The 24,450-nt window shown below is 50.1% G+C and overlaps 1 protein-coding gene across 1 annotated transcript; it reads right to left on the minus strand.

Moving 5' to 3' along the window:
* Positions 1–4,619: 4,619 nt before the first annotated feature.
* On the minus strand, positions 4,620–20,996 carry CES4A (carboxylesterase 4A). The gene is made up of 12 exons (XM_075995578.1): positions 20,713–20,996; positions 16,153–16,354; positions 11,565–11,706; positions 11,350–11,483; positions 10,911–11,064; positions 9,331–9,435; positions 8,913–9,243; positions 8,762–8,775; positions 8,523–8,663; positions 7,942–8,022; positions 7,416–7,569; positions 4,620–4,804 (listed from the first exon to the last, which is right to left on the minus strand). The coding sequence occupies exons 1-12, from the start codon at positions 20,768–20,770 to the stop codon at positions 4,713–4,715; spliced, it is 1,608 nt and encodes a 535-aa protein (XP_075851693.1). The 5' UTR covers positions 20,771–20,996; the 3' UTR covers positions 4,620–4,712.
* Positions 20,997–24,450: the final 3,454 nt, after the last annotated feature.

Here is a 24,450-nt window from a genome sequence, read left to right on the forward strand (position 1 = left end):
GGTGGCGCCCCTGCCAGGTCCTCAAAAGCCCTTCACCCAGGCCAGAGGAGCTGCTCCTTGGGCAAGAGACATGAATCAGCCACAGGCGCCTCTGCCAGCTTTTGATTAATTTTCCTGCCACTAGTGCTAATTTCCTGAAAGGCTTTTGTTTTTCCACCTTCAGGCTGCCCCTCAAAAGGGTTCTTGCTCCTTAATAGCAGGAGATCTATAATGATCACTTGTAGCTCCTTGATGAGGTCACCAACATGCTCCTCCACCAGCTCCTATGACTGAAAGGGCTGGGAGTGGATAGGAATCCTGGACCATGGCCAGAGGGGGCTGAGACCAGCATCCTGTCCTACTACAGCGACAGTCCCCAATGTACAGATGAAGAAAGCAGGCCTAGAGAGGCAAGCGGCCTGCACACAGAGGAACAGGCTCAGATAGGAACACACAGCTCCCAAATTTGGCCTGAAGGAGGTATGCTGCACCTTGCTCTGTGGACCATCTGATCACACCCCATTCAAGGCCAGTTCTTTCAGGGCTAGAATGGGCCCTCCTCCTCCTACATATGGGCTTCCCAAACGATAGACCCAGACCCAACCCCTCATGGCCATGAAGTCATTGTTGTTATGGAGGTCTAGTGATAGGAGGTTAGAGTGCTGTCCTGACTGGCTTTCCAAGGGGCCAGGGTAATGAAGGGGCTTCCCCAGCAGCACCCGGCCGTGTCTATGCCTCTGCCCTGGACTGGACTCCCTCTAGTGGCCTTTCCTGGTCTCAGTGGGTAAGTGCTGAGGTCCCCCAGGCCTAGGGACTGTAGATTCCTGGAGGGCAAGTCAGGTCGTGCCGGGCAGGGACCCAGGGGAGGAAGTTCATGCATTCACTCTCAGTGATGAGTGCCCGTGGCCCTGCATACCCACCCACTCTCCTGCCCACCTCCCTGCCGCAAGAGCACAATCTGGCACCGGCTATGGGTTTCCAAAGCCTGGCCTTGACATAGCCACGAATCAGCCCAGACCCAGGCTTTGGAGGTCCGGAAGAAGTGAGGAGGGCCATGGGAAGGCAAGAGGTCTTGGGCAGAGCCGGCCCCTGGTTGGAGGGGCGACTGATGGCGGGCTCCGAAGCACAGGAGCCCTCCTAGGGGAGTCCCAGCCCGCTGGCCCCCACTACCCAGTGGCGGCGAGTTTCAGCTCTCGGCGCCCTCACGTCCGCCTGGGCTCTGGGCCGGCGCCAGGCGGCTGGATCCATGACTGCAGTTGGCGGGAGGCCGGACGGCGCGTCCCCCGGGGCTCCCAGGCAGCCGGCGCTGTCGGCCAGGCAGGGAGGGCTGCGGCGGGCGGGCAGCCGGTGAGCGGCGGGAGCCGGGGTGGGAGCGGAGGGGTGGGCCCGAGGCGGCGGCAGCGGCGCTGCAGGGACTGCGGTCAGCAGGGTCCCCGCGGAGAGGCCGCGTCTCCCGCACTAATTGGCCCTTTCCCAGCCGCCTTGGCCGGTAATTGCTGCTTCAGGGGGTGGAAGGTGGGGTAGTGGCGGGGAGAGAGGAGGGGGCGCCGCTTCCGGAGCTAAGCTCAGCTTGACTTGGGCCACCTGGCCGGCAGGAGGCGTGTGTCCACACGGGGCCCACGCAGGCTTTGCACCCACGCGCATTCGTCCTCGCGATGGCCCAGGCAAGCCGAGTTAAACCCAGTGGGTGGGGGCAAGCCACAGAAGTGTCAGCGAGCCCTCACCAAGATCCAGTCAGTTCTGCCAACCACTCCCCTGAGGTGGGGCCTGGCAGCAGCTTTAGGAAAGACTCTGGGTGGTCGTGGGGGGGGCGGAGGCCCTGAGGGGATAAGCAGGAAGACAAGGTGGGGAAATGGGGCCCTAGGTAGCCCTTCCTTCCCCCTCACTCTCATCCAGCAGTGCAACCTGGGGAGGAAGCCAACAGGAAGACAGGCACCTTCCTGGGTAGTGGGGAGGATGTGGAGCCAGGCTGCCCACTGGAGTCCTTCCAGGCTTGGATTCCTAGGGAAGGTCCCAGGGTTTCCCCAGAGTCCTTTATGATTCTCACATCTGCTGCAGCCAAGCTGGCCCCAGACTGAGCCTGGTTCCTGCTCAGCTGGACTTCCTTTAATTTGGGGGAGGGTGGCCTCTTAGCAGGTGTCTGTTTGGAGAAACTCAGTTCCCCAGGCCTTGAGGCGGGGTGTTCAAGAAAAATCATCCATGATACTTGCTAAAGCCCAGTGAGGCAGACTTTATTCAGGACCATGGAAATAGGCACAGAGACTGCTGCAGTGGGGTTTTGCAGTAGGGGAGAGAGATTGGGCTCAAGTCCCAATACATCATGGGCAAGTGGGAATTTATAGCCAAGGAGCAAGGTGGGATCAGTGGATGGAAAATTACTAAGAGGAGTGACAGATATAAGAGGTGGGATTCTTGCTGTAGGCAGGCAAGGGTGATCAGACACCACCTGGGGGGTGAGGGAGGTTAAGGAATCCTATTGGTTATGGAAGGTGATCAGATATGGACAGCAGAGGGGGTCTGGTTAAAATGACTTAGCAGTATTCTTGTTAAAATTCAGGCCAAGTTGAAAAAGAGTTCAGAGAAGCCTGACTGGAGTTTGGTCAAGGAGAGAAACTTGTCATGGGAGAAATGAGGAACCCTCAGAGGCAGGCGTGGGCCAGCCTGGATGCTGTGCCAGCAGGCCACAGTGTGAGTATCCAAGGACCTCTAGGTCAAGATGTCCCCTGTGGGCATTCAGACGAATCAGGCCCAGCTGGACTCCCAGCCCTCATGCAAGCACCCACTGATGAGTGGCTATTGGGTTGCTTGGGACATTCTTCTGGCTGTGCCTCCCCTGAGAGAAGAGCTGCCACACCTCCTCTGGGGGCTACCCTCCCTCCCCAGGGATTGCTACAGGTCTGGATGGAGGTGGCAGGGTGAGTCAGATAAGACTAGATCAAATTCCTGCTCTACCACCACTGGCTCATGACCTTGGGCAGGGCCTTTTATGTTTAGGTGCTTCTGTTTCCTCATCTGTAAAAGGGGAATAATAATCTCCACATAATAGGGTTGTTGTAAGGATAAACATTTGCTTGAAAGGGGCTTCCCCTCTCCCCCAGCCATCCCTTTGCTTTTGGGGCTTAGATGCTGCGGTATGGATGATTGGGTGTCCCTCATCCCACAGGTCTATGTTGCCCCCCAAGACTCAGGAACCCCTAGAAATGAAGGGCCTAATCAACACTGTAGTTTGGGACATAAAACCTGTGGGACACTGCAGTGTGCATAGTAACGTTATTCATAATAGCCAAAAGGTGGAAACAACCCAAATGTCCATCAGTGGATAAATGGATAAACCAGATGTGGTATATACATACAATGGAATATTATTCAGCCTTATAAAGGAAGGAAATTCTGATACATGCTATAAGGTAAATAAACCCTGAAGACATTATGCTAAGTGAAATAACCCAGACACAAAAGGACAAATACTGAATGATTCCACTTAAATGAGGCACCTGGAGGAGTCAAATTCATAGAGACAGAAAGTAGAATAGTGGTTACCAGGGGCTTGGGGGGAGGGGGGGATTCATTATTTAATGGGCACAGATTCCAGTTTTAGATGATAAAAAAAGTTCTAGAGATGGATAGTGATGATGGTTGTGCAACAATGTGAATGTACTTAATGCTATTGAACTGTATGTTTAAATATGATTAAAATGGTAAATTTCATGCTATGTATATCTTACCCACAAAAAACAAAACAAAACAAGAATTGTGGGACAGGCTGGGATGTGCCCAGGTTGGGTTGCAGGAGAGGCCCCCAAAAGTGAGGAGTCTGGATGCAGCAGTAAGACCTAAATCAATGGACAAGTGAGCAAGGGGTGTAACTGTCCTGATGTCCTGAGGCATGAACTTGAGACCATGGGAAAAAAAAGCCAAATGTTCTGCAACCTAGGCAACTTTGCCACAGTACCCCTTGACTGAGCAGGTACATAGCAGGTACAGCCCAGTAAGGGGCCGACAGCAACACTCCCCTCTTCCAAGGGCTCAAATTGAGATACCATTTACTTCACCTAACCATTTTATAGGCAGGGAAATTCAGGTCAAGTCAACGTGTCTTTATTGAGGACCATCCCTGTGTGCAGGCTTTGGAGGGGCCCTGGGGAAGATGAGTGTGGGTGGGGGAGAAGATCACAAGCTATCAAAGCTTTGCTCCATGTCACAGATAACCTGCCCAAGGCCTCAAAGGCCAATGTGTACAGGAATGAGGTAGAACAGGATGGACAGTAAATGACAAGCTGGGTGCAATGACGGGGCAGTGGCAGTCTGGGTGGACTTCCCAAAAGAAGGAGCTACAAGTAGATCTTGAAGGGTAGGAGGACTTGGAGAAGGGAGAGAAGAGGTTGTCCTGAGGCTGGGAGCTGGGCATAGTATGGTGGCAAAAGGGCCTGGCTAACCTGATGTACATAATGAGGTGGGGGCATCAGGCTGGAGGAGGGGGGTGCAGGGCCCCAAACAACCAGCTAAGGCTCCAGCTCTGGTCTGAAGGCAGTAGGGAACTCTTGCAGGTCCTAGATTAGGGTGGGCAGGACTCTTGTCCCCAGATGTATCCATGGCCAGTCTCTCCAGGGCCTGGATGGTGGGATAAACCCCTTGGCTCCCTCTGCATAGCCACCCTCAGAATTGCTTCTGCTACTCTGGCCTTTGAGGCTGATGCAGCCTTGTCCAGAAGGCCATCTTCTGCTCCTTGAGCTTCACACCCACGCTTGTGTTAACATCCAGCTGCAAGTACTTTTCATCCTTATCGTAGCGTGGCCAGCAGGGTAGCTTCTCACCATTGGGATTTCTATCCAAGAGGAGGAAGAAGACAGGATTATTCATGTTCTTCTTCACCCTGCCTCCTAATCTCATCCTTTCCTCATTTACTTCCCCCTGGGGAGCTGGGGTCCCAGGGAACTTTACAGAGATGATATTTATTTATTTGTCATTTTATTTTAGAGACAGAGTCTTGCTGTGTCACGCAGGCTGAAGTACAGTGGTGTGATCATCGCTCACTGTGACCTCGAACTCCTGGACTCAAGCAGTTTTCCTGCCTTGGCCTCCAGAGTAGCTGGAACTACAGGTGTGTATCACTATGCCTGGCTAATTTTTTAATTTTTTTGTAGAGACAAGGTATTGCTATGTTGTCCAGGCTGGTCTTGAACTCCTGGCCTCAAGTAATCCTCCTGCCTCAGTCTCCCAAAATGCTGAGATTATAGGCATTAGCTACCATGCCCAGCAGCAGAGATGATATTTAGACAGATCTTTAAGAAAGAGTAGGAAAGTGTGTGGTGGGGCCTTCCAGGCAAAGAGAACAGTATGTGTCACTTTTAAAGATATAAAAAAAAACAGGGCTTTTGGAGGAAGCACAAGTATAGCATTAGGTAAAAACAGGGTGTATGATATAGTATTGGCATTCATCAGGTGTCGGGCAGGTGGGAGAGGGGAGAAGGGGATGGGTATGTTTACACCTAATGGATGCAGCATGCACTGTCTGGGGAATGGACATGCTTGAAGCTCTGACTAGAGTGGGGCAAAGGCAATATATGTAACTTAAACATTTGTACCCCCATAATATGCTGACATAAAAAAAAAAGCAGGGTGTTTGTGAAGGGGACAGATGTGATATGGAAAGAAGTGGCACAGGAAAGATTTTGAAAGGCCTTTCATGCCAAGCTAAGGGTCTGGGACTTTATCCTAAAGGCAGAGAGGAGCCATGAATGGTTTAAAATAGGTGAGTGACTTGGTCAGATGCGATTTCAGAAAGACCCCTCAAATGTCCTAAGGAGGACAGATAGAAAGGAGAGCATGCAGACGTAGGAGAATAGTCACAAGGCTAGCCAAAGCTCAGCCTAGATGTCACCTCCACCAGGAAGCCTCCCCTGCCTACCAGGCTGGAACAGATACCTCCTCTTTGCTCTCAAAGTGCCTTGTGCTCCCCCAGAACAGCTCTCAGTATGCCAGATTGTCATTCCATGTTTTTGTGGGGCAAGCTGCTGGAGGATGGTGCTCATGTCTACAACAGCCTTGAATCCCAGCTCCCAGTACTGGGGCTCGCACAAGAGATAGCAGCGGAGAATGGCTGCTGAATGCTTGGATGAATGAAGAATATGCATCATGGACAGAGAGGGACACATTCTAGAGACATTTAGGATCTGGTGGCTGACTGAGGAAAGGTGAGGGAAGAGGGGCACTCTGGTTGGGCTGACTGGGCAGTTCCTGTGGGAATTGCAGGGACAGATATCCAAAGCAGCCAGCCATCAGGTCTAGCACCGCGCAGGAAGACTGCCCAGATGTGTCAGTGGGTCAGACTCACCCTGTTCGGGCAAAGTTGGCCCAGTATTTCATCATCTGGAGGCTAAGAGCCTTCTCTTCACCTGTGGAAGGGCCTAGGGGCAGAATGGGATGTGGCATTTAGGACAGAGCAAGGCATGCCGACATCTCACCCTGCTCTTATGCTGCTGCCTCTGTGGCCAACTTTCATTTGGGAAAGCAACCCAGATTAGGAACTGGCTAGCTCCCTGTGGCCAGCCAATGGTGAGGTTGGGTCTTCATACAAAGGTAGGGAAATGGGGACATCCCAGTGGGGGTGTCAGGTGAGGCTTTAGCACCTTTGGAGAAGGGGCTCCCAAAGATGAAGTGAATCTCATCCCCATGGTCTGCCCCATCAGTGCGGGGTTTGACAATTATGCCTTTAGGAGCGCGGTGCTTAAACTCATACAGGTAGACAGGGAGGCCAGCATCTGTGAAGAGGGAAACTGAGGAAGGCTGCAGGAAAAGCCTCAGCCTGGGCTTCCCACCCACCCCATGCATCCCACCCACTGGCATCAAGCAAGAGAAAGAGCTTTGGTTTCAGAATGAAGGGAGCAGACTTGAATCCTGTCTGTACTACTCATTAGCTTTGTGACCGTGGGTGAATTACTCAACCTCTCTGAGTTGCAATTCCTCATCTGCAGACTGAGAATGCTAAAACCTAATTCACGGCATTGTGGCAAGGATCATGGAAGCCTTCTTTTCCCTCTTCTGAACCTTCCTTTCTTGGCCTGGCATTTCAGGGTCTTGAATGTCTGCCTTCTCCAGCCCCACCTTTGACCTCTCAACAACATGTTCCCCAAACCCAAGTTGGCCTGGGCAGGACTTTCAAGGTGCCCCTAAGCCTGTCTTCTCTGCCAGGAAGGCTTCCCTGACCACACTAGACTTTTTCCTCTGGGCTGGCTGAGGTTCTTCTCTTCTCCCTAAAGAACAGCCCTTCCTCTCTTACAGTTAATAGCATGCTGCCTCCTCTGTGGCATCTTGAAATCCTACACCAGCCTAGAAGTGCAGAGAGAGTGGGTGAACAGTTGGTAAGCCCAGTTGGTAAGCAGCACAGCTGTAGAGTGGGCTGGGCCAGTGTAGTCACTCTTGGGGACCCCACATACCCCGGTGGTAGCGGCCAGTCTGCAGAGTGGAATACACAAAGGTGGCATCTCCACATAGGTCTATCACACGGTTCCGTAACATCTTCCAGTCACACTCGTCAATGTCACCCAGATACTCCTCCATCACAAGTGGTACCTGTTCCTTGGTGATATTCTGGGTGGGGAGGCCACACCTACCTTGAGTCCTGGGTACCAGCTGGGCCAGAGGTGGGTCTCACAGTGACTTGGACCCAGGCTCAGCCACCCAGGAGATTTTGGCCTGGAGGAGGGGGAAAGGGGGACTTCCTGGGAAGATCTCCCTCTCTGTTGATTCTTATCCCTGATTTTGCTATGTGACTGCCTCCCATGACCCTGAGGATGCCTGGGGGACCTTGTCTATCAGTGGACATCTGATCCCATGCCAAACCTCAGGCCTTCCAAGAAAGACCCCTATCTTGGCTGGAAGCCCCTTGCAAAGAGTAGCTACTAGGTAAAAAAGGAGTCAGCCCTGTCCAAACTGAGTGCCCCCTGCCAGCTCAGCCCTCACCAACAGAGTGCTGGTACTCCAGAGTATCCTGGTGATGACTTCTGTTTTCATTGCACACTGGTTTAGAGGGAAATTCATGACCTGTTCACAAGATGAGGACCCAGATGTGAGTCAGCTCCAAGCATCTGGAAGGACTCTAGCCAGAGCTATACCAGGTCCCAAGGGTCTTGCCCAGACAGAGCACACAGCCCAGGAAGGGCCCCTGACCTCTCCTGCCCTTCTGCTCCCATCCTGTCCATCACTACCACCTGGGCCAGAGCTGAAGTGGGGCTAGGGCTGGGATGGGGGGCATCTTCCCTGACCCAGGAGCAAAGGAGGGCCCCAGGATTTGCAATTGCCTAGAGGCTTGGGAATGGATGTGATAAGCCATCTAAACTATGATCTGAGAATTTGGGGTCCCCAAACCTCCAAGAGGCCACACTCCTTCCCTCCATCATTCCTGGCCAGTTCTCATTATAGCAGGCTCCCAAACACATGAGCATCCCTAGAGGGGCTACTAGTATCTGACTTGGTGCCCAACACTGCCCAAGGGGCATCCTCTGCTACCTCTACTGTAGTGAACACCCCTTCTACTCACTTACATAAGGCAAGAGCCAATTGAACTCCATGTTGTTGACACCCAGAAGGTAGGGCACAGGTGAAACTTGCCCCTGGGTCAGGAGCACCACAGGATCATCTGGGAACACGACGCCGTCCACCACAGGACTCACGAACCATATAATCTACAAAACAAGGGGCATTTCCAGCCAGCCCTCCCACATATCCTCCCAGGGTCCCTGTGACCTTGGGTACCAAGCTCAGCAGGTTCCCCTTCCAGAGCCCAGGTGTTTAAGACTAAGGTGGAAGGACAGCTTGAGCCCGGGAGTTGCAGGTTGCAGTGAGCTATGATTATGCCTCTGCACTCCAGTCTGAGTGACAGAGCAAGACCCTGTCTCTAAAAAAAAGAAAAGAAAGAAAAAATAAAAGAAAACTTGAATTGCAGAATGTGGCCTGCAAACCTCTCTTGGGTCTTCCTGGGAGTTCAGGTGCTGATGGTAGAATTTCTGTAGAAGAGAGGAGGGGATCAGAGGTACAGGAAGTCTCCCCAATGTGCTCCTGAGACAAAGTCTCTGGGGAAGTAGCTGGGGATGGCTGGGTACCAGGATAGGAGGGTGGCCAGCAGGCAGCCAGGTCAGGCAGCTGGAATGCTTTACTTACCATCTTCTTGGACACATGTATCACCTTGGCCCCTGAGAGTGCCCTCAGGCACTTGACCAGGATCTGTGTGCTGTTGTGGTTGCAGCCAGCCAGGTGGGCAACCTTCTGTAGAGAGAAGAATGGGTAGGGGTGAGAGAAGTTTGGGTGTGCTTTCATCCTGCCTCTGAGCCCTGGGGGAGGAGAGGCACCCACCTTGGCCACCTTCAGTGGGTCAGGAGTGATGAAGATTTTGAGTACAGCAGTGCCACTCTGGGAAATGGCCCTATGGAAAAGACCCTGGGCCAGGGGTGACATCATCTATAATGGTAGGGAATGGAGCACCGATGAAATGCCTATGTAGGGCTACTTGGGCTGTTTTGGGTATCTGTCTGGCTATGGCTGGGCAGCCAGAGAGAACCCAGGGAGGCTAAGCAGCTGGGAGTCCAGAGTGCTAGGCTGATGTTCTAGACCAACAGCCAGTGCCTTCTTGCTTTCTGGTCTGTGCAGTGGGCCCCAGGGCTTCCAGAGGGGATCTGAGATTGTGGGAGAGGATCTGCTAGTGTAGGGAAGAGGTCTCTCTCTACTTTGGGGCTAGAAATGAGGAGCAGGTGGGAGGAACTTCATGGTTTTCCCAGCCCCAGTTACCTGTGCTAACAGCTCTTAGCCTATTTCCATTGCCCAAGTTTGGGGAACAAGTACAACCTAGACCTCCTATGCTGTGCCTTGGATAACTCAGACTTCATGTGCCCCAAACCTGCTCCAGCCAATCCCTATCTGGGCAACATTTCTTACCCCATACCAGCCACTCAGTCCTAGGGGCCTTCCCTATCTCTTCTGCTCATCTCCAGACCCCAGCTGCCCCAGTCCTATGCATTTCGCCTCCTGCATCACTCTGAGCCAAGCTCTACTCTTCATCCTTCCTGTCTCTGCTTTAGAACCAGCTCCTTTCCTCTGTCCCCAGGACGGCTGCCCTGTGAACTCCTCTGGGATATACCCTACCCCTCCTCAGTTGGTTTGTAAGTGTCTGCTCCTGCTTCTTACTAACCCAGTCCCATGCAGCAGACTGAACCATCTCTCTAAGTGAACATCTGATCATGTCACTTCCCTGCTTAAAACCTTTCCCTGCTTTCCAGTACACTTTGGATAAAGTTGCTTCACTTCTCTGGGCCTGTTTCTTCATCTGTAGAATGGGGACAACAACAATACTTTTCTTTTTGGACTATTGAGGGAATTAAATGAATGAATACCCACAAGGTACTTAGAAGAGTGCCTGGCATACAGAAAGTGCGCAGGTGTTGTGTATTATTAATATTATTACTGTGGCCAGCAAGGCCCTGTGTGATGTGCTCACTTCCCAGCCATGTGGCCCTCACAGAGCACCTTACTTTAAACCTGCATTCCAGGCACATTCCATGTCAGTAGTTGCCCAAGAGTCAGAAGCAGAACTCTGTCTCCAACTCAGGACCCTGACTCTCAGGCCTGGCCTATGGGCCCAGCCCTGTCCAGAGGGAAGATGGTGGGCTATGTCCATGAGCTAGAGCTCTGGGAGAAAATGGGAGGCAGGAGGTGCCAATTATCTCAAGCCTCAGCCCTGCCTTTCCTGGGGCTGGATTTCCCATCAGTGTTATGGGTAAACAGAGCAGACACCCTTGGCTGTGAGGGGCGGTGGCCTTGGCAGGGTTGAGGGCAGGTCTGTGACAGGCATGTTCACGCATTTCTGCATATGTGTCTGTGCTCTTGTGGAAACACGGTGGCCTGCCTCTGTGCTGGGCCCCTCCGAGCATTGCACTCACCAGTCCTGAGATGCACATGGCCCCTGACGACTGGCCAAACAGGGTCACAGAACCTGGGTCTCCGCCGAAGGCCATGATGTTCTCCTGCACCCAGCGCAGAGCCGCCACCTGGTCCAGCAGTGCCCAGTTTCCGCGGGCTTGGCTATCGCCCGTGCTGGGCGCGTGGGGTTCACGGTCAAGATCCCGGGCCTTGACATTGGCATGCGTAGGGCTCCCACCCCGCCCTGCTTTGCTCCTCTGAGACTCAGTTCTGCCACCACACCTCCTTTCTTGGAGTTAGGCTTGCCCCATTGAAACGGAATGGGGCGCCCGCCCCACCCACCAAGCATCAGGCCCCGCCCCCGCCATGCTCCTCAATTGGTCCCGTCCCTTTCCTTCCACCTCGGCCCTTAGCCGCGGTCCAGAAGTGGCCCCGCCCCTGGCCCATGCCCCCGCGCACCTCAAGAAGCCCAGGATACCGAGCCTGTGCTGCAGAGATACTAGCACCACTTTCTCGCGGGCGGCCAACTCGGAGCCGTCGTACGTGGAAGCAGAGCCCACGAGGAAGGCGCCTCCCGGGAACCAGACCATCACCTAGGCGAGGAAGGCCGAGGCCTGAGTGGGGCAGTGGGGTGGCAGAGTGGGACAGCAGGTGGTCAAAGACCAAGTACTCACCGGCATCAGAGGGTCCCCACGCGCGCGCGCTGGCGCGTACACGTTTAGGTACAGACAGTCCTCACTGAAGCGCAGCCACTGATATGGTTTCCGCGTGTTAAAGTATATGGAGGCTATCTGCCCCCGGGGCTCCTGAAGACACCTGCAGGCACGATGTGAGTTGCGGCCAGGCCACCGCAGCGGCGGTGGCTGCAATGGGGACAATGGTTTCAACCCCGGTGCCGCAGTGAGGAGATAGAACCAAAAGCAAAATCCAGGCAGCCTCTGTGCGGGCAGGTGTGTGTCCATGTCCAAGAGGCCTCCACTAGTCTTAGGGTCCAGGATTGGGAAGCAGCCTGGCTTCCCCGGGAACCTTCCCTCTGCCTTGCGCCTCACCCTATGGGTCTGCTGTGGAAAGATTCCCAGCTTCTGTGGAAGACACCGTTGGTGCTGTCAAGGCCAGTCCCGGGTGCCTCTGTCTTTCACGCCCCACCCTCCCTTCAGTCTCCCTTCTGCCTCTCAAACAGCTCTAGAATAGGGCTCCTTTCCTCCATCTCCAGGACCGCTGCCTTGTCAAGGCCATCAGCATCTCTGATCTGGACAGTGCCCCAGCCTCTTCACTCACACGCCTTTTCAACTTGCTCACCACATTCTGGCTGACCATGTCACTCCCTTCTTAAAACTGTCCCTGATATACACAACTATGATGTATCAGTAAAAACAAACAATTAAAAAAAAAAAAACCTTCCCTGGCTCCCCACTACCTCAGGATAAAGTCCAGATTCACCCACACTGACCCAGACTCTCCTTTCCATCAAGTCATCTTCTTTCCAGCCACCTTCTGCTCCAGTTACATATGGCCCCTTGCCTCCCACCTCCAAGCCCCTCTGCCTCTGTCCTCTCTGCCAAATGCCTTCTGCTCTGCCCAGCAAACTCCTACTCATGTTTAAGGCCCAGCTCAAGTGGTGCCTTCTCTTCTGCTCACTTCCCCTGTGGGCTCCCAAAGCTCTGTGCACTGTTGACTAGAGTACTGGTTGGAGTTATTTCAATTGGTTGGTTTTCTCCCCAAGAGACTTCAAAGTCCCTGAGGGCAGGGGTGAAGATAGATTCATCTGAGTCCTGGCACCCAGCCCAGTGTCTGGACTGTGTGGACATTTGGGGTATTTATGGAGCATGGGCTGTCTGGCCACTTCATATTTTCTTTCTGCTGGCCCCACACCTAAGGTGACTATTCTTTTTTTTTCTTTTTTTTTTTTTTTGAGACAGAGTCTCACTCTGTTCCCCAGGCTAGAGTGAGTGCTGTGGTATCAGCCTAGCTCACAGCAACCTCAAACTCCTGGGCTCAAGCAATCCTCCTGCCTCAGCCTCCTGAGTAGCTGGGACTACTGGCATGTGCCACCATGCCCGGCTAATTTTTTGCTATATATTTTTAGTTGGTCAATTAATATCTTTCTATTTTTAGTAGAGACGGGGTCTCTCTAAGGCTGGTTTTGAACTCCTGACCTTGAGAGATCCGCCTGCCTCGGCCTCCCAGAGTGCTAGGATTACAGGCGTGAGCCACCACTCCCGGCCTAAAGTGACTATTCTTGTAACAGTTGATTGGGTGCCGGGAACCTGTCCGCCTATTGCTCTACTTCCTTCTCTTGTCCCAGCCTGTTCCCAGAGCATCACCTGCTCACTTTCATCAGTCCTTCCAACAACACTTCAACACACCTAGATCCAAAGCTACCCTCTCCCACCCACCTTCCCAGCAACTGTCCTATCTCTATTTCCCTCAGGCAAAACTTTTTAACAGATTGTCTTCCCCTCCACCTCCACTCAGCCTCTCCAAAGTCATTAGTAGGCAGCTCATCTCTACCTCTACAGATTGTTTTTGTCTTCCTTGCTTGACTTCTTGGCAGCAGCTAACATTGATATTCAAATGCTGTCCACTAAACCACATCTAGCATCTTACCAGGAGAGCCAGCTCTCTTCTAGCCAAGAATTGGAGTTATGAACAGCTGAGGCTTCTGTCCCCATCTCACCACCAAAGCCACTCCTGCCATGGTCACCAATGACCTCCACCCTGCTAAATGTCTGTCTCATCTTACTTGTCCTAGCAGCTCCCAACATGGTTGGCCATGTTCCCCTTTTTGAACAGCTTTCTTTCTCGAGGTTTCTTTTTTTTTTTTTTTTTTTTTTTTTTCTTTTTTTTTTTTCAGGCAATTTCAAGTAGATGTAACTCGAGGTTTCTGTAACACCCCATTCTTCTGATTTTCCTACTACCTCCTTGGTAGCTCCTCCTTCTCTCCCAGGCCTAAGTGTGAGAGTGCCCAGGCCTCTTTCCTCAGTTCATCTTATTCTGACCATTCTCTCTGCCATGTTGTTCTTATCCAGGCCCAGGGCTTCACACCAGTGACACACTGATGACCAGTTTGCCTCCAGCCCCCTTTAACCAACTTCCTACACAACCTCTCCACACGGATGTCTATCTGCATGTCAAACTTAACATGCACGCAAATGAACTCTTCTTTTGCCCAAACCTGCTTTGCCCTAGTTTTCTCCATTTTGATAAAAAGTACCCTATTGCCTTCTCTGCTCTGGCCAAAAACTAGTCATTATCCATGATTCATCTTACTCCCTTGTGGCTCACATCCAGTTCTCTCAAGCAAATCTTGTCAACTTTACCTTCAAAATAAATTTGGCATCTTATCACTGCCACTGTAACTACCCTGGTAGAAACCACCCTCCCTGCAACAGCCTCCTCTCTCAACAGTTCCTCCTTTAACCACCACCCCGCAGCCTGTTTTAAGCAATGCACAGATTCTTTTTTTTTTTTTTTTTTTTTGAGACAGAGTCTCGCTTTGTTGCCCAGGCTAGAGTGAGTACCCTGGCATCAGCCTAGCTCACAGCAACCTCAAACTCCTGGGCTCAAGCAATCCTGCTGCCTCAGCCTCCCAAGTAGCTGGGACTACAGGCATGCGCCACCATGCCTGGCTAATTTTTTCTATATAAGTTGGCCAATTAATTTCTTTCTATTTATAGTAGAGACGGGGTCTCACTCTGGCTCAGGCTGGTTTCGAACTCCTGACCCCGAGCAATCCGTCCACCTTGGCCTCCCAGAGTGCTAGGATTACAGGCATGAGCCACCGTGCCCGGCCAACAATGCACAGATTCTTACACCTGACAACTCCATGTTCCAAACAGCCATTGTTCTGACAGCTCATGGCCAGCATTGTAAAAACTGACACCCAGACTTCTGTACAGTGGACACCCTAACCTCCAAACCCCTGATCCCCAGGGTTGTAACAAAGTCATCCCATGTTCTGTCACTTGATCCTTCGGATTCTAAGTAGCAGTCACAGAATGTTCAGAATGCCTGGGGTTCTCTCAGTGACAGCCAGTGTCCTAACAGTTAACACCCTGGTATTCTAGTAACAGTTATGTTCTAAAAGTGGACAACCTGTTCTTAACAACTAGACATCCAGGGTGGTACTTGTAGTTTTTTTTAATATCAGCTGACACCCAAATTCTCAAAGCAACATTTTTCTAAACCCTCACTGAGGTTGTAGTGAGCTATGATACTGATACTGAACGTTGTTAATGATTGCCACAGAATGTTCTGGACAGTGGGTTATTTCAAAATCTGAATAAACAGTAAATATACTTGTTCTGGGTAAACTGCCAAGCCCAGTGCTTCAAAAGGCAGTCATTGTCCCAGTTGTGCTGGTGTGACTTAAGGCTTGAGCCTGGCTGAAGAGACGTCAAGACCCAGGGACTTAACAACTGAGACTGAGCTGGTGGGTTCTCCACATGGAGCTCCCCCTGCAGAGAGGGTCTGGTGGTGCCTTGGGGCTTGTCCCTGGTCTCAATCCCCAAGAGAGAGGGAAGAGCTCAGGGCTCTCTCAGGAGTGTGGGGTAGGAATGAGCACTGCTCCTCAGGCACATTTAGGAAAACTCAGCTCCCCAGCAGGTCCTGGGGCACAGTCAGTGACCACCTCCCCCTTGCCTGGGGAATCTCCCGTGAGAAACTAAGAACAGAACAGCATTGTCAATGTCTTAAACACTAATCAGTTCATTATATAGGTTTGGAAACTGAGGCCCCAAATGGGGCCCAGGCCTGCCTGTGGTCACACAGTGAGTTCTTTTTTGTCTTGTTTTTTGGTTTTTTGTTTTTTTTGGTTTTTTTTTTTGAGACAGAGTCTAACTTTGTTGCCCAGGCTAGAGTGAGTGCCATGGTGTCAGCCTAGCTCACAGCAACCTCAAACTCCTGGGCTCAGGTGATCCTCCTGTCTCAGCCTCCTGAGTAGCTGGGACTACAGGCATGTGCCACCATGCCCGGCTAATTTTTTTTTTTTTTGTATATATATTTTTAGTTGTCCAATTAATTTCTTTCTATTTTTTAGTAGAGACGGGGTCTTGCTCAGGCTGGTTTTGAACTCCTGACCTCGAGCAATCCGCCCGCCTCGACCTCCCAGAGTGCTAGGATTACAGGCGTGAGCCACCGTGCCCGGCCACATAGTGAGTTCTTCTCAGTGAGTTGTTCAAAGCCCCACCCAGAGGCAGACACAGGTCCACCATCCTCCTTAGGGTCTGTCCACCTCCCCGTTGGCAGTCCTGTGGCTCTTACGCAGGTGGGTAGGTGGTGGCATTTCTGATTCCTTTCCAAGGCTCCAGGGGTTCTGGGGGGGCAAACCTGCGGACACCCACAGGAGGTCTGGAGAAGGGGACTCCAAGGAAGACATGGATGGGTGTCTTTCCCACATGCATCTCTTTTCCTTGGAGGGTTCCATATTTGGTGACTGCTAGAGGCTTTTTGGTGTGCAAGGCACCTGAAAAGAGAAGGGAGAAAGGTCACTCCAGCTCAGCAATTCAGTGACTCAGCCACAGATGGGACCCTGGCCCATCTGCCATGAGGACAAGCTGTTGCTTTCCCTAACAATTGATCATAGCAATAGTGTATTTGCCCACTTTTTCTTGTGTTTCTCTCAGACTTTTTTCTTTCATTATTGGATTTAAGATTTCAAAGCCATGTTGAAATCTTAAATCAAAAACATAGAAGAAGTTCGTATTTATTATAGGTGCCATTTCTCTGTGTCATTTAATGTCAATAAATGTGTCATTTATTTTTATTTCTGTTTGTCTGATATTAATATGGCTACACTTCTTTCCTTATTGCTAACATTTGTCTGGCATAGTTCTGGGAAGAAATAACATAGTTCTGGGAAGAAATCACATACATATATGCATTTTCATTCTTATACACATATGCTTCAATACATGTATGTGCAGGCCAGGCGTGGTGGCTCACGCCTATAATCCTAGCACTCTGGGAGGCCGAGGCAGGCGGATTGGTCAAGGTTAGGAGTTCGAAACCAGCCTGAGCAAGAGTGTGACCCTGTCTCTACTATAAATAGAAAGAAATTAATTGGTCAACTAATGTATATAGAAAAAATTAGTCGAGCATGGTGGCGCACGCCTGTAGTCCCAGCTACTTGAGACTGAGGCAGAAGGATTGTTTGAGCCCAGGAGTTTGAGGTTGCTGTGAGCTAGGCTGACGTCATGGCACTCACTCTAGCCTGGGCAACAAAGCGAGACTCTGTCTCAAAAACAAAAACAAACAAAAAACAAAACAAAAACAAAATACATGTATGTGCAAATTTGTACATATAATGGCATACATGATCACAGCTCATCTATAAAGAAATATGTGGAAATATGGACTGGGCACAGTGGCTTACTCCTGTAATCCTAACACTTTGGGAGGCTGAGGCAGGAGGATTGCTTATGCTCAGGAGTTCGAGAACAGCCTAAGCAAGAGCAAGACCCCAACTCTACTAAAAATAAAATAAAATAAAAAATTAGCTGGGTGTAGTGGCATATGCCCATAGTCCCAGCAACTTGGGAAGCTGAGGCAGGAGGATCACTTGAGCCCAGAAGTTTGAGGTTGCAGTGAGCTATGAGGATGCTACTGTACTCTATCTGGTATGACAGAATGAGGCTCTTGTCTCCAAAAAAAGAGAAGGAAATATGCAGAAATAGAATAATCAAGTACATGCCTATATACACACATACACTGTGTATGAAGTATATGTGCATGAAGCGCAGTTATACATAGGTTACAATGTATCCATTCGTAGCATACATGTTACACACACACATACACATACACAGTACAAGGACACCTATACCATAGGTATAGGTATCTATAGCTCTTGGAATAGATATGAAATAAGTCAGATATAAAATAGGTCAATTTTAATCCAACCTTTTGCCTATGGGTACTTCTTTCTTCCTTTTCTAGGTCCCCATTCTGCCCCACCACTCCTATTAGAAAAAGTTGTTGAGGCCTCACATCTACTGTCACTTCCTGAAGTGCCCTTGTCCATTTCTCCCCTTCCTTCCTTATCACTACTGAATGGTTCTGTGCCCCAGTCCTTTGGGGCTCATTCCGTAAAGTGACAGAAAGCAAATCTGATACAAGTAATCACTGAACCTGGCTTTGCGTAAGAATCATCTGGGAATCATTGCAAAAGTACAGATTCCTAGGCTCCACCCCATAGTCTCTGGGGTTGCATCAGGAAATTAGATTTACAAACCTCTCCAGGAGCTTTTGATGCAACTGGTTTTTAGCATAGCATTGGAATCAATGTGATAGAGCACACCCTCACACTCCCAGCTTCAGGTAGCCAAAAAAATACCTCTCTGCCCACGTCCCCAGAACTCCACAAGTTTTATGTAAGCAATATCTGGGCACAGAGGGGTGGCTTGAATGGTGGCCCTCCAAGCATGGAGGCAGGCCAGCAGGGGCAAGGGCCATCTCAAACCTCCCATGTGTGTACAGCCCTTTGCTGTTTACAAAGCTCTTTCACACGGGCTTCTCCCTAGCCCTAGGGGTAGCTGGGGAGGCCCAGAGACCCAGAGAGGGGTAGTGACCAGCCTGTGGTCTCATAGGACAAAGGCCAGGAGGCCAAGGTCTGTCACATTACCTGCATTTGCCCTGAATCCAGGTCCACTCATGATGGAATAGTCAATAACTGTAATTCACTGGTCCTTTATTATAGCGCCGCACTGTGCCCACACTTTACATTATCTCACCTCATTTTTCTAAAACACATATAAGGGCAAATGTTGTTATTATTATAGGAGTATACAAATGTGGAAACTGAAGCTCAAAGGGGTTATATAAATTGCCCAAAGTCACACGGAAAGTATCTCACATCAGAGCTCTGCTCTAAACTATGATGTTTTTCTACCACTCCCCAGCCTGTGGGGGCACCTAACCATGTGGCACAATGCTCTAGACCCCTGAACAAGGGCACCCATGGAGTGGTCCAGATCCCAGCTCTGCCACCCAGAGGCAACATGTGAGCACTTATGAAAATAATATTCCGCCTTACTCTAGTAGTCATAAAGTGCTGATTAAAACCAGGAGTTACAATTTCCACCTAATAAAAAATGGTGGCACCCAATTCTGATGAAGATAGAGTGGAAAGGACATTCTTATATACTGTTGGTAGAGGATAAATTGATACAACGCCTTCGGAAGATAATTTAGCAAAATGTATAAATAGCCATAAAAATGTCACAAGCCTTGATTCAGTAATTCCACTTTTGGGTGCCTCCCCTATGAAAATAACCAAAACACATTAAAACAAAGACTTTTCTGAACCATAGTTATCTATACCATAGTAAATACTGGAAGCATCATTTATATCTAGGGACCAAGCAAAGTAAATATAATTATAAACTCAAATTATAAACTACCTTTGATAAGAATTTAAGTCAAAAAAACAGGGTATAAAATTATGTACATTCTAACATTATAGCTATATATAAATATGCAATAAAAAGACAAAACGAAAATGCACCAAAATGCTAAAAGTGGTTTCAGCAAAGTTTCCCTTAAATTAAAAAAAATGGATGTGTATAAGTAAAAACTCATTTATGATAGAGGTCAAACTACTGGTAACTTTGAGGTATTGACTGGGAAGGGGTGAATGGAATGCTGGCAGTGTTCTAGATCTTGTTCTGCATGGTGGTTACTTTATATATAATATGTATAAAATATGATATATAATATATGCAATTATACAGTGAAAATGTGTGCATCTTTTTTCTTTTTTTTTTGAGACAGAATCTCACTCTGTTGCCCCGGCTAGAGTGCCCATGGTGTCAGTCTAGCTCACAGCAATCTCAAACTCCTAGGCTCAAGCAATCCTTCTGCCTCAGCTTCCTGAGTAGCTAGGACTATAGACATGTGCCATTATGCCCGGCTAATTTTTTTCTATTTTTGGTAGAGACGAGGTCTCGCTCTTACTTGGGTTGGTCTTGAACTCCTGAGCTCAAGTGATCTGCCCACCTCGGTCTCCCAGAGTGCTAGGATTATAAGTGTGAGCCACCCTGCCCGGCCTGTGCATCTTGCTATATACATCTTATACCTCAATATACTTTTATTAATATGTTATATTGTTTTCACAGTAAAGAGTATAATACCAATTTAAAAAAAAAAGACATTGGGGAGCTGTTTTCAGGTGGTTAAGAGGTCCATGTTAGGGGAAGGGAGGCAGAAGCAGGCCTCCTGCTTGGGAGAAGGAAGGAAGGAAGAGGGATGGAGGGAAGGCAGGCAGGCAGGCAGGCAGTCAGGACGGACGGACATGGCCATGCCATGCTCTCAGATCCCTTCACCCAGTCCTGAGAGGCAGGAGACACACTCCCCACTTTGCAGAGCAGCCTTGAGGCTCAGAGAGGCCAAAGTACTTGTCCAGACTCCCAGCTGGTAGGTAGATTAGTGCCTTGAAATACCGCCCTCCTTGTGCCTAGACCTTGTCTAAGTGTCTCTGCCCCCACTGTCTCCCACCACAGTCTGGAGTCCTGGCCCATCTTTTTGAAAAGGGGGTCTGATGAGCTTCTGTGCTGGGAGGGGGGAAGGCGAGGGAGTAGGGCACCTTTCATGTGACCACAGCCTCTTGCTCTGCACGCCTGACAGATGGTAAAAGCACACTCCTTCTCTCATGGTCAATTTTGTGGGTTTATCAGAGATGCCCTTTACTTGAGACTCCTATCCCACAGTTCCCATCCTTCCTCAATCCCAAAAATGTGGCATTCACTGCCTAGTTGAGAGAGGCCTGTCCCTGTGTCCCTTGTGCCCCCCTTGCCTGATGTTGTCGGGAAGGGTTGGGGGTCTTACCCAGGGCTGTCTGCAACATCAGGCTGATGGCGAGGCTCACGTGCAGAGTCCACCTCATGCTTTGGCCAGCTCCGGTCAGGGGCAGGAGTGATGTTAACACTGTGGATGCCAGATGATAACTGTGTCTGTAGTGTGTGAGCACCAGACAGTCCCACTTTTATTGTCCCTTAATCCCTGCCAACAGGTACTGGGGCAGGAGGAGTTGTAACCAGCTTTGGACCCGCCCACAGTCTTGTCTCCTCCTTTGACGACAGGTCACCCTAGATAGTTTTGACTATAAACAAACTGACCAGCCTATAATCCCTGCCCAGTGTGCTCGTCTGTGCAATGCCTTAACGTGGAGCTTGTGTGAGTCAAGCTCTGAGCACACAGTAGATGTTAAGATTGAAGCCAACCACCTGGTCAACTTGGCCCCTCAGCCAACCGTTTCCTCTGTGGATTTAAGGGCCTTGGGCCTCTATTCTCCCCTCTGCCAGTCTAGCCTCTCACCTGTCCTTCCTTGGACATCCTCACTGAATTGGCCAGGACCACGATGGAGCAGGGGCTATGCGAGTCAGGCATGGAAGTTAACATGGCCACTGTCTCACAGGCTCACGGTCTAGTTGGGAGAGCCAGACCTGGGAGCTACGAAGATGTGGAAGCCCTCTAATCCTAGCACTCTGGGAGGCAGCGGAGGGCGGATTACTCAAGGTCAGTAGTTTGAAACCAGCCTGAGCAAGAGCGAGACCCCGTCTTACTATAAATAGAAATAAATTAATTGGCCAACTAAAGTATATAGAAAAAAATTAGCCAAGCAAGGTGGCACATGCCTATAGTCCCAGCTACTCGGGAGGCTGAGGCAGAAGGATCGCTTGAGCCCAGGAGTTTGAGGTTGCTGTGAACTAGGCTGACACCATGGCACTCTAGCCGGGGCAACAGAGTGAGACTCTGTCTCAAAAATAAATAAATAAATAAATAAAGATGTGGGAGCCCAGGGCGGTGCCTGGTGAGCCCAGGGTGGTGGGAAGATCTAATCTTCATTCATTCATTCATTCATTTTATTATGGGGTTACAAATGTTAAGGTTATTTATATTGCCCATGCCCCCTTCCCTCCTCGAGTCAGAGCTTCAAGCGTGACCATCCCCCAAATGGAAGATCTAATCTTCTAAGCAAAGGATGAGGGGGAGTTGACCAGGCAAAGGAAGACCCTGCTTGACGTTAGGAGCCACAGAAGCAAATTTGTTGGGGGTGGAGGCAAAGAGGGTAGTTCCGTCTTCAACCAAAGGTAAGGCAGTTCCCCTCCCTGTCTCCTGCCACAGTCTGGAGTCCTAGCCCACCTTTGTGAAAAGGTGGTCTGATGGGCTTCTGTGCTGGGGAGGGGGAAGGCAGGGAACAGGTCACTTCTCACATGACCGTGGCCTCTTGCTCTGCAGACCTGGCAGATAGTTAAAGCATACTCCTCTCTCAGTCAATTTTGTGGGTTCTTTAGTAATGTCCTTTACTTGGAACACTTCTCCCATAGTTCCATCCTTGTGATCCTTCCTCAGTCCCAAGGAATGTGGCACTCACTGCCCAGTGATGCTGACTGGGCTGTATACCCCTCTAAGGAAGGCCTGAGACAAACCCAATGTGAGCCCCTGCCACCCATCCTACAGGATTTACACAGCAGGGGTGTGGCCCACCCTACTGTGCTAGGTGGGGTCAGGCTCTGGCTGGCTGGGCCTCCTGTGACAGGTAGCACCACTGCTCCTGACCCATGGTCTTATGAAAAAGATGTCCACAGGTTTGAGGGGAAGTCAGTAGGGCAAGAATTCCCAGTGAGGCAACAGCTCTCTCCAAAGGAAATCTCCACCCTAACTCCTTGCTAGCATAAGACTTTAACTCCTCTTCAAGCCTAGAATGGCTGAGGGGCTCAGGAATTGTGGAAATGGTTCTCAGACCATTTTCTAGAAAATTCTTGTGTGTTGAAGTGGCTTGCGGACTTTAGGTCTACAACATCCTGGGCTCTGGGATGACACATCAGTGTCTCCTTCTTGTTACACCTTTGCTCTTGGCAAAGTATGTGTCTTTGTCTTCTAATGGCAGATGTGTGAATGATGCAGGCTTTCCTAAAGGCATTGAACAACATGGAGCAAGAGACTTAAAATTGCCTGCATCCTTTGACCAAGAAATTTGGTCTGGGAGACTGTCGAAAGCACACTAGATAATCGTTTATGTCATGAGTGTCATATGGTCCTGTTGACAACAGCCTCACCCCAACACAATGGAAGGGATGAGTGAAGAAAGGATGTGACATCTATAGAACATAATCTGTGCTACAGAGTTGGTAGCAGCAAGTTCCACAAAATTCTACAGCAGCAGGCAGCTTAGTGTCATGGTCCTGAGCCAGCCTGTCGGGGTTTGAATCCCAGTGCTGCCACTTGGTAGCTATGTGACCTTGGCAAGTCACCTAACCTCTCTGAACCACAGTTTCTCCATCAGTAAAATTTGCATACTATTAACAATAGTATTATACTTATCTCACAGAGTGGAGTGAGAGTTGAAAGGGTTATTGTAGGAAAAGCATTTTAAACATGGTAAAGCCCATTGCACTAGTGTTGTTACTAGCACTTGAGAAAAGGCTGATGCAGGTAGAATTTGAAATTGCATATTGACTATGGCCAGATGAGCTATGCAAAGTACACGTCAAAATAGTCCAAAGAGGCCGGGCGCGGTGGCTCACGCCTGTAATCCTAGCACTCTGGAAGGCTGAGGCAGGCAGATTGCTCGAGGTCAGGAGTTCGAAACCAGCCTGAGCAAGAGTGAGACCCCGTCTCTACTATAAATAGAAATTAATTGGCTAACTAATATATATAGAAAAAATTAGCCGGACATGGTGGTGCATGCCTGTGGTCCCAGCTACTCGGGAGGCTGAGGCTGAAGGATTGCTTGAGCCCAGGAGTTTGAGGTTGCTGTGAGCTAGGCTGACGCCATGGCACTCACTCTAGCTAGCCTGGGCAACAAAGCGAGACTCCATCTCAAAGAGAAAAATAAAAATATTCCAAAGAAATCTAAAGTAACAGACAAGCAAGATTTGATACCAAAATGGTGTCCCTTGTTGGCCTAGGGTTACAGGGTCATAAGTGACCTAGATTTTCTTTTTTTAAACTTTTCTGTATTTTGCATATTTTTTTAAATGAACATTAAGTGGCAGGTTCACAGTCAGTGTGAGGTTTAAAGGGGCAGGGATGGAAGGACACAGAGGATAGGCCCAGGGAAGTAGAGACTACCAGCAACTCCATCTGGCCTGGACAACATCCCTCTGTGTTGACCACCTTCCTCTCCTCATAGCCTCATTCCACCAGCCTTACCTGCAGGCTGTGGCCACATCAACAGGAATATGGATATCAGGCTGGGGAAGGTGAGGAAGCTGCTTTCTTTTGCTGCCCAGGCTCTGACACAGTTGGCTTAGCTGCAATCCAAGTACCCTGGAGGGTGTAACTCAAAGCTGTGCGGTGAGGGGCCGGAGGGGCAGGTGGAGAAGACAGACAAGGTTGTCAGTCCACCTGCTGGGCCTGGGGGCCAGCCACACATACACTTCCCCACCCCGCTGTGCAGCTCCTTGGCCAGTTCTGTGCGGGCATCAAGGACCAGTTCTGTCAACAGCTGGCTCTACTCCTGCCACCTCTCCCTGAAAAAGAAACAACATTTCACCCAGCCCGTATGGGATGTAGTTGTGCCAGGTCAGGACACATGTGCTCACATGGGGCACAGAGGAT

The sequence above is a fragment of the Microcebus murinus genome, chromosome 20 (genome assembly GCF_040939455.1).
Source record: "Microcebus murinus isolate Inina chromosome 20, M.murinus_Inina_mat1.0, whole genome shotgun sequence".
In the NCBI taxonomy this organism is placed as follows: domain Eukaryota; kingdom Metazoa; phylum Chordata; class Mammalia; order Primates; family Cheirogaleidae; genus Microcebus; species Microcebus murinus.

Excerpts from the sequence above, each read along its gene's own strand:
- CES4A (XM_075995578.1), bottom strand. The coding sequence starts at position 20,770 with ATGAGGTGGACTCTGCACGTGAGCCTCGCCATCAGCCTGATGTTGCAG. Across the intron at positions 11,484-11,564 it reads GTGGGGACCCTCTGATGCCG|GTGATGGTCTGGTTCCCGGG; the intron begins GTGAGTACTTGG and ends TTCCTCGCCTAG. Across the intron at positions 7,570-7,941 it reads GGAGTACCAGCACTCTGTTG|AATATCACCAAGGAACAGGT; the intron begins GTGAGGGCTGAG and ends CTCCCCACCCAG.